The sequence below is a fragment of the Vidua macroura genome, chromosome 1, assembly GCF_024509145.1.
Source record: "Vidua macroura isolate BioBank_ID:100142 chromosome 1, ASM2450914v1, whole genome shotgun sequence".
Lineage (NCBI taxonomy): Eukaryota > Metazoa > Chordata > Aves > Passeriformes > Viduidae > Vidua > Vidua macroura.
In genome coordinates, this window is record NC_071571.1 from 134,377,416 (window position 1) to 134,390,802 (window position 13,387).

Consider the following 13,387-nt stretch of genomic DNA (forward strand, 5'->3'; position numbering starts at 1 on the left):
CTGCTCATTTTGGCAGAATTGCATGAGTCATTTTTAGATGGACTTGGAGCATCTAGATTCTGCATATCAAGTTACTGTTTGTGAGTCAGCAAAAATGAGTTGCTGATGACCTGTCATTTGCCAAAGACAGCGGATGTCAATACCTGTGGTTCCCAGAGGCACCCCGTGCCTGTGGAGGCATGGTGCTACCTCCCTGCTCACCACTGAGGGATCTCCCAGCTGGATCTGCAGTGGCCCGAGCTGCAGGACCACACATCACCCCTCAATCCTCACAGGGAGTAGGGTGTGATCTGTCAGGTACAGCCCCAACAAATACTGATGGCCTTAAGGTTCCATGGTGAGTGCCTGAGGTGTCTGTGCACCAAAGCGATACATCTCGCAGAACTCCAATTATTGTAAGGTAAGTAATTATTCTCTCTTTTGTTCTTTTTTTTTCTCTTCCCATGGTTATTCCTACAAACAAGCAAACTGATTAAGCTTCTCTGTATGCTTTAAAGGGCTTATCTGAAAAAGTGATGGCTGCAAAAGCTATCTGTAAAAACAATTTTGAATTGGTCCTTTAGTTTTAAAAATAAACTACCAAGAAGTCTGCCTCTTGTGAAATTTTTATAGATCTCCCTGATCTGCAGTGACTAAACGATGAGTAGATAAATGAAATATTTATTGCATACACAGGTGGAAGAACTAAGTATGCTTTCAAATATCCAGAGCTGTTGCATAATATCTGGTGATTCACAGAAGAGTAAAGATAATAGTTTTCAAAAGATTTCAGTCTCCTTTTGAGGTTTTAAATTCTGTGGTCATCTTACATTTTTTGAAATATAATGCTTCTAAAGAAGTGACTCAGTACTTTAATTATTATAGATATTTCTTCTCTTTTGGTGTCTGCACTTTGGAAAATAAACAGAAAGCAGACTGCTTATGTATAACTGTATATTTTCCTCTGATGATTTTATTTTCACTGGCTTTCTCTGAGAATTCTGCTGAAAATTTCTGTTTGTACAGGGCACTGAATTCTCTCAGAAAGCCACCTCTCATTAGAGCCTTCTGTTTTTTCTTCACCAGTTAATTACATTTCTTAAGCAGAGCCACAAATGTAAACTGAGACACATCACTTTTATGGTTTATTCAGTAGACTGCATTGCATATTTTGAATTGGTTAGCTATGTCCTGTTATTAAAAGAGTCTGTAAAGGAACATGTCTTTGTGATACCAGTGTGCAGTTACATTTTGTATATTCAGTGACCCAATATTTTGTAGCGTTTCATATGAGCCATAAGAGGAAATGAACAAAGACTAAATGCATGAATCATTATTTGCTGAAAGGATTTTTTATTCACATTTTTATTGTGCCTCTCAGAGTGAACATGTATGTTTTTTGTTTTGCAGGCATTGAAGGTTTTTTCTAGTGAATATCAGAATAAATGTGCAGTTCTCTCCTTTTGCTGTTCTTTCAACTGGAAAGTACAATGCAGCCCCAGCATGTACTCTCCAGTATGAAAAGTATGGAGTTTTAGAGAATATTTAGAGACTAAATGCTATATAATAAAATATATAATAAAAAACTGTTTCTGTCTAGAAAAAATCCTAACCCTGAAAGGTTCAAAAAATACATGCATTAGCAGAATAGAAAATCGCCTTGACACTCAGCCAGTTGCTTTATATAATTATCTCACTGTATAATTAATACTGGGGAAAGATAGATAAAAGTAGTTAAATACTTAATGCCAGAGGGATGGAAATTTTAATAAAGTATTAATGCATTTACTGTAAAAAATAATTTTGGTTCTGAATACTAGAAAAATATAATTTACTTGTATTTTGGCATATTTTCTTTTCTAAGCTGATAATAAAAAGTGGTCCAACCTCATTGTCTTGGAAGCAAGGGATGCTATGTATTTATAGAGATATGATGTGTAGAAACCTCAAATTAATGAATTCACTGAAGTGTGATTTTCAAGAGAGAAAAGACATGTTAAAATTTCCAAGGCTTTCTTACTCTGAGGAGCATACTTCAGGGGCATATTGAACTTTGATAATTGAGAAATTTCCATATAAATGTCTTTGGAAAAGTGACAAATGTAGGTGCAATACTCCAAAGTAGATAAAGAAGCATCTCTCCCTCTCACATTTTTGATCCAGCAGTCATTTTATATCTTGCATAATGTCCCCATTAGATCCTGAGAAGAAAAACAGCTGCAGTTTTAACTACAACAGCATAACATGTTTAATTTTACTGTCCTTTGTTTCAAAATGTTTTAGAAGCACTGGTAAATTGTTTTCTATTTCAGAAGTAATGTAATCTGGGATTTAGGAAAAAAGATTTGCATTCTAAAGACATTTACTTGCCATGTTTGGTTTTGTGTTCACTATGAAAACATAACAAATATCTCTTTTACTGATCAGAGTGTGGTATAATAGCAGTATTATGATTTATATAAAAGTGTAAATCTTAATCTATATAAAGTGGTCCACAGAGTTCATAAACATACACTTATTGAATGTTTTGATGCTAGCTTTTTAAGGCCTGAAAACTGGTTTACAGTGAAACTGTCTGATGGAATTGTCAACACCCTACTGGTAAAAAGATTTGAAACTTTATTGAACTTATGGCATGATTGCCCATTGTCTCAGCCAGCTATCATCACAGTGACAGATCTCTGGATGTCTTTTAAAAATTGGCAATATCTGTTGGTTGTGCCTGGAATTAAAATTAAAGTTACATCTGCTTGGACATCTTTGTCTTTCTAAAATCGGGCTTCCCACCAATAATTACTTTAGCCACTTACAATAAAGGCTGAGGTTATCCATATAGAAATTTGTTTCTTCTTGACATTCTGCTTTTCATCAGAAAATCTAACCTAGTAAGAGATTTTTTTTAATGGATAATTTTTTTCCATATTTAGAGGGTATGGACTTCTTTAGATGATGCCACATTATTGATAATAGTGATATCAGTAGGAGATGATCACACATGACAAATGCCAGATTATGCTTTGTTATAAATGATTCATTTTGAATTTTGACCAATACTTTTATTTTTTGTCTTATTTTTATCACAACAACAGGAAGGAGAAAATGAAAAGTTTTAGTAAAGTTAACTACAATAAACAATTCAATGATACATGGAATAATTATTTCCTGTTTTCAGTTCTCCTTTTGTAAAAATCCTGTCTTAATTATTGTTGAAATATCTTGAATTCTCTGGATATGACTGAGTAAGTGGACTTGATTTCATAACTTACATTTTAAGTAGGCTTTGAAACTTACTGGTTAGCTGATAGTTATCCTGACTGGATAAGTTTTGTGTTATTAACCACCACTACAATATGTGTGACAGGAACATCAGCTTTCAAGGAATAGGTGACTAATTCTTCAAAGATGAGACAATGGATGTTCCGCAGTCACAGAAAATTACTAGTGATATTAGAGTAGTTTTTACTCTTCAGTATAATAAAATCTAAAAAGATGTTTGTTAAAACAGTAGTCTGGATAGAAGAAAAAAATTTATTTCAACCACTCACTATTTAGATCAATTTTCTATACTGAATATTCACAAAGAATGTTAGAGTTATGAATGTTTTTCTATGTTACAGTTTCTTTGAGAGAAAAAAATGGGCAATAGTCAGGACTTTATTATTTTAAGAAACGTGTATTTTAAACAGTATTTCACATAAGTTTCTGATGTTCAGAGTGCTATTTGGCTGGGTTTTATGGACCAGCTATAAAGAGGTTTTAAATCCCCTACAGCAGCATTTCTAGTGAGATAAAAGTAAAGAAGAGGAAAATAGTTTTTCTGGTGAAGATTATCTGTCTTAAAGTAATGGTTTTGGGAAAAGTCATGAAATATGGACTGAGATGTCAGGCCTTTCTGAGAATCTCAGACTGCTTGCTGTAATAAATTTGTTGATGTCAGAACCACTAAATAGGCCTCCAAAAGTAATGAAGAGAATGTAATTTACAGTAGATTATGGTGCACATGTTCTTTGGCTCCTCTTCCCATTTCTTTTTCTACAGCCTCCTCTTTGAAGTTGTGCAGATGTATTCTTCCCTCTTTGTTCGGCCTCTCCATTTCTTCTTGTGCTGAAGGCATTGAGGAGTAATCTGTGGTCACATTCTGGCTGCACAGTAGCTTGTGAAGATTGAGTCATATATCCTTCTTATACTTTGCATTTTCCATCTAAATTCCAAATAAAGGTTTTATATTTGCCATGGACTTACTTATTTTTCATCCATTACTAAAGTAGCAAGTTCAGAAGAATGAAGTGTTACTTCTAATCAGAGTATGTGTGTGTTGATGTTCTATGCATCTTGGTTTCCATACAAGACAATATGGGCAATGCACATTGAAACTTCCTCATACATTTGCAGCATTGGAGGGTTTCCTTAAGTGTTGTGATTTCACCTCAATTGTGCTCATGACTACACACCACTCTGCACAATATTGCATAATAATGACAAAGATAGCATGTTAAATAATTTTAGCCGTAAAAGTAATTGTTAGAAATTGGAGAGTAATTGTACCATTATTCCTCAGTGTACTACTTACTGTGAGAAAATCACACAGGTCACCTCAAACCAAGAATTCTGGGAGTTTTCTAATTAAAATTGCTGGTTTTAATCTTTCTATTTACTTATTATCCACTTCTTATATCAGTGTGTTTCAGTTTTATCCCCCATGATGATCTTGAATGATTGCTTGAGAAAAACCTGTGTAGTCCGTTCATATGAAGAGATACCTTTCAATCCAATGCCTGTTTTTTTGTTGTCACCTCAGAATGGGGTATCATAAAAGATGACCCAGGAAGATAGTATGATTTGTCAGTAAAAGGGTCTGAAGAGAAATGCTTTAAAAATATACTTTGTTGGAAGGTCTGATTTGCAAACATATTGTCTGATGGAAGACATCTGATTCACAGCACTGCATCTGAAAGCTATATGCCTCTTTGTAAAAAATAGTGTAAGATCATGGAGATCTTGGATCCCTCGTGTTGGTAATGTTGTGGTTTAACCAAGGTCACAAGATACTTTTGATGGCAAAGAACAGGAATATGTGTGGATTCAGGAAGACTAACTAAAATATGAAAAGTGTACCTATATAAGGTGGATTTCTTTTAATTTTCTCTTTTGCCACCTTGTATTATGTGCCTCAGTAAGCCAGTCAACTACTGGACATAAAAAGAATTGGAAAGTTTAAAAAATGCATGAACAGAAAACAAGTTTTGCAATAAAATGTGTGTTCAGGTTGTGTTGCTGGAAGAAACCTATGTTTTGGTCTTGGCCACCAAAACAAATGAAATTCTGTGTTAGAATATTTGGAGTATTTATGTCTTGGTGTGCTACATAAAACTAGCATAATTAGTGTTAGACAGCAGGTAGCTTGACAGCAGAGGGGATCAGGAAAGGAAATCAAGTCTGACTTGAAGCTCCCTTTAATAATCAATGAGCTTAAGAAAGAAGTCCAGAGGATTAATTGTTGCTTGATCTTTGGATGTAATATATATTAAAAACCCTCTCTTAAGCTGGTGCTTGAGCTTGGTCATGGAATCAGGCTATAACACTGCTTTTTCACATGTCCTTGTCAAAATCACCTGTTGTTATTCACTTCTGAACTCTGTTCATGTGAGCATTTTTGTAGGGGTTCCTAGTGCTGATATACTTATCCTAACTTTACTCATGCAATTGTTCCTGTTTTTGATAAGATAATCACCACAGAGACATTTTCAGGCTAGCTTGCCATAAACAATGAAATATGGAGGCTTGTACACCTTGTTAAACTCTATCATGGAGATTTACTGAAAATTAAAGAGTTTGTGAGTATATATCATAAGGCCCTTTGTGATCTTGAATTCTTAATCTTGGCCACTCCCATATGTTTTGAGAGACAAAGGGCACCGTTGTTTTTGTGTGTATGTGTGTGTGCTTTGTTTGCCTTTTTTCTTTTAAGGTGAGGAGTAAATTATTGTTTTGTTGCTGGTTAGGAGATAAGTTTCTCACTTAACTCCCTCCCTTTCCATTGAGTTCATAGACAAGAAGGTGCCATTGGCAAGAAATGGTGTCGTATTCCAGACCAGAAGATCCTCTGGGGTAATATCCATTCCAAGAAGGAAGACTAAGGGACAAATCATTCCTAATCATATAAAGCCTAACAAAATTGTATTTGAAAACTTGGGAGTGGGAATGATAAGAACATCTGAAAGCAGGAATATTTCTGAGCATGTGCATAGACAACTAAATAAAAAAGAGTATCATGATTTGTTCCTGCACAGGTACTTAGCCTGTACTTACACCGAGCAAATTTTAGCTCCTGTAGAATGTACAACACCCCTTCTTGCTTCTAACTGGCATTGTTATTACATAAGAAGAAATGAGAGAATTGTAGATTAGAAATATCCTGATTTGCATTTTATGTTGTGTCCATCTTTCCTAGCACTGTTTTTTTGGTTTTTTTTTTTTTTTTTGGTTTGATTTCTGTAGGCAGTATTTGTAAAGCTGTAATCTCAATTTACAGTTCTTGTTTTTTGTTTTTTCTTTTTTTTTTTTCAAATCGCTATTTATGACAATTTCACTATCATTTTGAGTACAACTTCCTTAGATTAAGAATTTACCTTGAGATGAGATCCTTTGCCCAATGTACCAACTAGTGATCAATGCTGGTTACAAGACCTACACCTTCCATATAAAATAATTATTGCAAACATTTTAGTCCACTTCACTGAAATGCATATGCCTATATTTGTTTGTAGCTCCCCTGTATTTTTAAGATAATAGCAGTTCCCAGTCCAGGTTCTTGCAGGATTTATAGGCTTCTATGGTAGTCCCTCTGTTTATACATAATTTGCATAAAATGCCAATCATCTCATTGTCTCTATTAAAATCTTTCATTATTTCATTTTATGTGATGAATAGATCCATTATCTTTGAGAATCTGAAACAAAATCTGCAAGTCCAGGTTCTTGTACAAGTTAAAGTCTGTTTTTTAAATCTAGAATTTTTGAACAAAAAATTACCATCTTCAGTCAGTGAGACAACATGGCTCTTCTAATGTTAGGTTGACCTGACCTGAAAATGTTGAGAAAGAGAGAAAACAGAATTTTGCATTAAGTTGAATTAAGATGAATTACATAATTGCCAGCTTTTGCCAGCCTTGCAAAGTCCTCAAATATTTTGTTGCACCACCTGCTGGGTCTCAATCTTTGATGATTCTTGACAAAGATTGTTCATAATGTCTGGCAAAACGTTGAATCTCTTGGCTATGAATGAGTTTTTCATGTTAAGTTTCTGTCTTGCAGATATGTGTGTTATTCCTAATGCCTTTAGAAGTTTGACTTTTTTCTCATATTTCAGTGTAAAAAATTTCCACTTGACATTACCTTAATGTTGAAGCAGAGTAGGTGAACCTACCTCTGCACTTGTCTCTGGAGGTCTCTGGGTATGTTGCACTGGGAGGACTATCTTCTCCCAGCTAATGCTGGTGAAGTGTAACTTTGTTGCAGGTAATTAATGGCCCAGTGGAACAGACATCACAAGGCACAAGAGCAAGTGCAGAATAAACAATCAGCAAGGCAGGGCGCTCTTACATCATAAAGCATAAATAAAATTCTTCCCTCTTAGCTTAAAGGAATGAGGAAGAGAAAATACGTCATGATGTTCCTCTATTTTTGAAATGAAATTTGTGTTTTAATATTGTATTTTTATAACATTGAATAGAAAATTCTTCTGTATCAATAATGTCAGCTTTTAGCCTTCACTCTATTGATCAGCAACTGCACCTGAGTTCTCCATTCACAGACAGTTTCTAATGTGTTATTGAAGATATTGAAATTAGTCCAAAATAGCAAAAAGGGGCCAAAGAAGTGATGTCCACAGCCACTTCCCCAGTAATATCTTTCAGTCCACTTTTCACAAAACTTGACCTTAGGAAACCTTTTCTTTTCTATGAGGTATTGAGGATGATAATTCTCTTAAGAATTTTCCTGTGGTTTAGGTATTTTTTTATCTGCTGCAAGAATTTTCTAACATGGCTATAATTAACCACTTCCTTTTCTTCTCTGCTTCTCCCTCCACCCTCTACTCCAAATTTCTATGTATTTCTGAATCAAACTCAATTCCAACAGAGTAGTGTTGGTTTTTCTCACCTTGCTACAGAACTTGCAGCAGTAGGGAAATGGCCAGCTAGTGGAAATGTAATAGTTCTTCAGGTCATGCTTTTAATAGCATATCATCCATAAAAACCAAAAGAATCTAATCCATTGTTTTGGGAAATATCTCCCTAATGATAAGGGTAAATGAGCTTGGTGCCACTGTAAGGCCAAATAAAAGGAATATAATTAGATTTTTTATTCCTTCTCAGCAAAGTTTAAATCATATCTGGCATTAATCTCATTTCTGTAAAAGCATCCAGGAAGAAGGAAATCAAACTTCTTGATCATGGTTATTCTTCTCTTATTTTTATATATGAATCTATTAATATTGTAACTGTTTTGGGTTAGTTCACCTCAATATGCATTTCAAAATTACTATATACCATGAAATATTCTTTGCTAATTGTAAAAGTCAGATCTGTCCTACTACCCATTTTGACCATTTAAATTACAGTAACTAAATTACTGAAACTTGATCATTATTTTCTGCTCTGTCAACTCAAGCATCTTGAATAATTTTTATAGCCTGGCTCCCCAGCCTGTTATCCAGTTGATCTCATTCTTGAAAAGTGCTTCAGTGAGAAAACATTTAACCTTTTCTGTTCAGGTCAACAGTGAAAGTAAAGTTTAACTTAAAACATACTACTGGTCCCCAAAATTTGACAATAACAGTACTGAGAGAGATGAAGTCATCGTTAATCTCAAAAAGATTTCATGAGTTCAAAAAATGCTTTCAAATAATTGCTTTACTTTTTTTCTTGTTCCATTACTTTTTTCTTGCTCCTTTCTCTGTTGCCTTAGCTGATTGATCACACTCTGCTTAAGACTGAGTTACTGAGTGTGTTCTGTAACTTTTGTAATGGACTTGTGTTATCGGAGATGCTGAGAGCCTGTATAATTTGTATAAACCTCTCAGTCTTTGTCAGCTGTTTGCCATTTGAGTCTAGTTGGTAATGACAGGCCCTCTGGTTATTCTTATACCTTTTCTAGAAATTCTGGAATTGATGGAAAAAATTACCAGTGTTATGTCAAAAATCTGCTAATTACACAGCCTGAACTTCAGTCAGAATTTCATCATTTGACTTTGTAGGATCCTGCTGAAAACAAGTTTATTGGGTAAAGCAGATGATGGTGACGGGATCTGTAAAGCATGAATTAGTTGGGATGTTTATGTACACATTAACTTACAAAATGAGCATTATTTTAACTGTGGAATATAAAAAGCTGGCATCTCATTTTAGAAGTAAATGTAGAATAACTAAATCTACCTTCACTGCAGTAGAATGTAGAATACATTTATGGGCTTGTTTATGTTACAAGATGAAGTTTATTTTAGCTGTTTAATTTTAAATCTCCTTAGATTTCCACACAACTGTCTTGGAAGTAACATAGTCATATATTTCAGTGAATTTTATTCAGTGCTATTTTGTTGCTAGTAGTTCTATATGGACTATTCAGTATTGTTTTGATTCCTGCTAGAAGTGGTTGCTATTTTCCTCTATGTGGTCTGTACTGTTGTCATCTTAGCTGGGTGCTACCTTTTTGTATAGAAGCTGCTAAGCTTTGCACTTCCAAGTGTTCACTTCCACACATTTTCTAGAGTACTTATCTTCCATATGGATTTTTGTAAACATCCATGAATATATTTTCTTCTTTAGAAGGCTTCATATTGAGCCTCTTTTAGGGAAGGCATGCTCTAATGCAGACATCTCTAACAGATGATAAGAGAACAAAAGGGGAGGAATATCCTGAGCTGGTCTCAGCACTGCAGAAAAACAAAGTCATGCTGGTAGAAATACCTACATCAGAGATCTGAACTGAGTATCTAAGGATGGCTCTTTGACCTGTTGATGTTTCAAATCCCAGGCTGTTATTATCCATGTGAGGTTGTTATTGTATGGTAGTGTGGTGGGAAATTTTTCAGTGTCTCTGGAGACCCAGCAGCACAGACATGGTTTCCATCCTAACCTCCTGCCTGAGGGGCTCTGAACTGAAGGAGCTCTGTCTAGGCAGACATAACCATTTGATCCTGAACATTTTGGTATGTAACAGCTGTGGATTGTGAGCCCACTGCTTAAACTAGTGTGAAGGAAGTTCTTGTGCTTAAAAAACGTTGTAATATCATGTCCTACCAATACGTAATATAGTGCTGTAGTTTTTACAGAAATACAACTTAATTTCCTCTAAACTTGTGGTCTGCTTCTATGATAGACTTAGGTGCTACTTTAAAATGCAGACCTTTAATCCCAATTCACCAGTATGTTGAGAATGACAGCTGAACCAGAAATTTAAAGTTTTCTGTACCAATTACCATGGTAATTTCCAAGAGCTATTGAATGCACCTGTCTCATTCCATGGTGGTCCAGCTGATGTTCCCTAGCAGGAACACATTTGCTCTGACAGCTTGGTCTTGGAGAAACTGGTGCAGACAGCCCATCATTCATTGATGAGCCACCACTGATCTAATTCACAAGATTTAATAATGGGTCTTTACCTCCCATTACTGAGGAAACTGGACATTTTCACAGCGGTTATTTTATGCTTGCTCTTTTACGAAGGCATCAAAACAGCTCAGTATGATCTATTTCCTCTCTTCCAGACTGAAATATGAATCACAGAGATGTTTTAAAACTTAAGTTCATTGTATGATATCACATTTATTTGTAATTGTGGACACAATGAAGAGAAAGAGAAAAAACCAGAATATATATTGAATCTAGTTAATTAATAAGAGTTTTAAAAGTTCAACAGTCCAAAATAGCCTCCAGATGTTATTAGGGAAAACAATTCTCAAGTGACAGTTCACGTCACTGATATTTTCTTAGTTTGGTCATTATTGAAATAGCTTTATTTTTTATGTAATGGTGATAATTCCCACATAATAATGGAGTGTTTCTTTGAAAGAAAATTCTCCCTGTTATCAAACTTAAAGGTTTCCTTTGAAGAACCAGGATACTTCCAGCTGCTGGTAAAAGTATCTGCTGAACAATCCCTGTCGTAAGAAACTGAAACACTTAAAAAAGATTAGACTCAAAATTGGATCAAATGATGTATAGATGAAGTCTATTATGGTACATTCTCTGTGATGGCTGACCAAATAAACTTTGATGTCAGAATGCCTTTCCTAAGAATCTGAACTCATGATTATTGAGGTGGAGAAAATCTAGGCTTCTGTTAAGTCTTTAGTTTTTCCATGTCATGCTACTTTATCATAGCTTAAATATATTGCAGTCAGATTTGGTTGGTGCTTTATATTAAACATAATGTATTCATAAGCTAGTTTGCATAGGTAGAAAAAGCTGTGGAAAACTAGAAAAATATGTTTATAATTTATTTATTTAAGGCAAATGAAGACATACATTTGCTCTCTATTATTTTCATCTTTTCAACATATTTTGAATGGGAGTTTTGATGGCTGTTTTTGGAAATAATTAATCCATTGATTTTCAAAGGTTTTTTTTTTTTTTAACTATGTAAGAAAAAAATGTTTTCAGTTTTATGGTATGTGTGACACATCAGACTAATATAGATGCCACAAGTATTTTAGCCTAATAGTTGAAAATTATGCCAAAATTTGACTTCTTACAAACTAAAAGTATAGATATTACATAACTTCATTGGAGACCTAGAACATAAAGAAAATGCTGGAACTAGTATCACAAAATATGAAATACTGGACCTGCACAATTTTAAAAATAGTTTAAATGAAATGTCCTGACCAGCATGTACATTTGTAGGCAATAGTACTGTAGCAAGGCTCTAATCAGCTAAGTACCATAATCCTCCTTATAGGGTAAATTCTTACTTGACCTCCAGCTATATACAGCACATGGTAACAGCATTAAACTATAACACTCCTCTCATGCTCTCAATAGCTTCCCATTGGGTCAGCTCTCTGACTTGAATTGCTGTTGTTGCAGATACTAAACTTTATTTTTTTCCTAGATGCCTTATATTTTATAAGTACATTTTGGGGGAAGGGTTTGTAAAATACATATCTAAAAAATTGTGTCTCAAAATTAAGAGACTGTTTATATGATTTCACTGAACCTAGAGGATTAAATGAAAGCGTTAGCGAGAACAGAAATTGATGTATTCTCATGATCCCGAGGCTTCCAACTTCCCAGATGTGCAGTGGCTGATCAAAAGGTAAAGCAGGGAAGAATGTGTTGTCTGAAAACAATGTCTAATGCTCAGCATTTCTTGTTCTTCTGGGGGATGATTAGGAAGATATTTTTTACTTTTAGTAAAAAACTCAAAAACTTTTTCTTGTGCTTCAGATATATGCAAATATTATCTTTAAAAAAATATTTTGCTACCCTATAATTTAGTTTCTTAAATTGTATTCTATTTTCTGTGATAAAAATAATTCTTGAAACATTCTATTTCTTTTAATAAAAATAGTGTATATAGAATTTTGAAATGTTATTTTATTTTATATTATTTGTACTTTTTAGTAACAGTTCAGTATTATATTTACTCATTCTTATGTTAGTGTTTCTGTGATCTACTATTCTTTTAAACTAATTTGAATCCTGCTGTTAGACAGCTGTTAATTGATTCCACCCTTCTGCAAATAGTTTCTGTAGTGTCAGTACTGCTGCAGATAACAAGAATGCCCATTCCTACTAATTATTCTTGAAAACAATCTAATCAATTTGCTATTTAGTAGAGTTTTTGTTATTATATTTTTCGAGACAATTTTTTTTACTGAAGGAAAAGGTGCAATATTGCTTATCTATTAAGTGGAAATAATTAGAAAGATATTAATTTTGAAAATGTTCAGAACTAGAAATAATGAAAAATCTTGGCATGTTTAACCTATTTATAAGAGGTAGTAATTCATCAATATATCTGAATGAACACTCAGTAAAATACAGTTGTTTTATTTCTCAGTTTGCAGTTCTCTAAAATCATATTATATGATTTAAGGGCTACTGAATACTTAGGCAAAATAAAGGAGGACAAAATAATTTCTACTGTTAGTCCAGTTTTCCTATTTGTGATGTTTTTGATTTAAGGAAAAAAAAGCAAACAAACGTATTACCTAAATATTTCTAGATTGGCAATTGATACTTACAATCACCTCTTTTGTTCAGCAGTTTTTCCCACGTTATAATTCTTTTCCTCATACAAATTGAAATTAACCCTGCAATGCTGAATTTTTGCTGAATTACTCATATAGAATAAAAATGCATTGTTTCATGTTTCTGTGCAATCATGTCAAGTTCAAAGAAAAATTG

General features: G+C 34.0%; 1 protein-coding gene across 38 annotated transcripts in view; it reads left to right on the forward strand.

Moving 5' to 3' along the window:
- The window catches only part of RIMS2 (regulating synaptic membrane exocytosis 2), a 447,198-nt gene that overhangs the window by 168,809 nt on the left and 265,002 nt on the right, over positions 1-13,387 (forward strand). Inside the window, exons 4-5 of one of the 38 annotated variants that reach the window (XM_053972164.1) lie at positions 4,705-4,712; positions 5,158-5,191. The exons of the other annotated variants lie outside the window; for them this stretch is intronic. Of the exons in view, the coding sequence (XP_053828139.1) occupies positions 4,705-4,712; positions 5,158-5,191 (42 nt within the window). The remainder of the gene's footprint in view (positions 1-4,704; positions 4,713-5,157; positions 5,192-13,387) is intronic. 38 annotated transcript variants of the gene reach the window in all.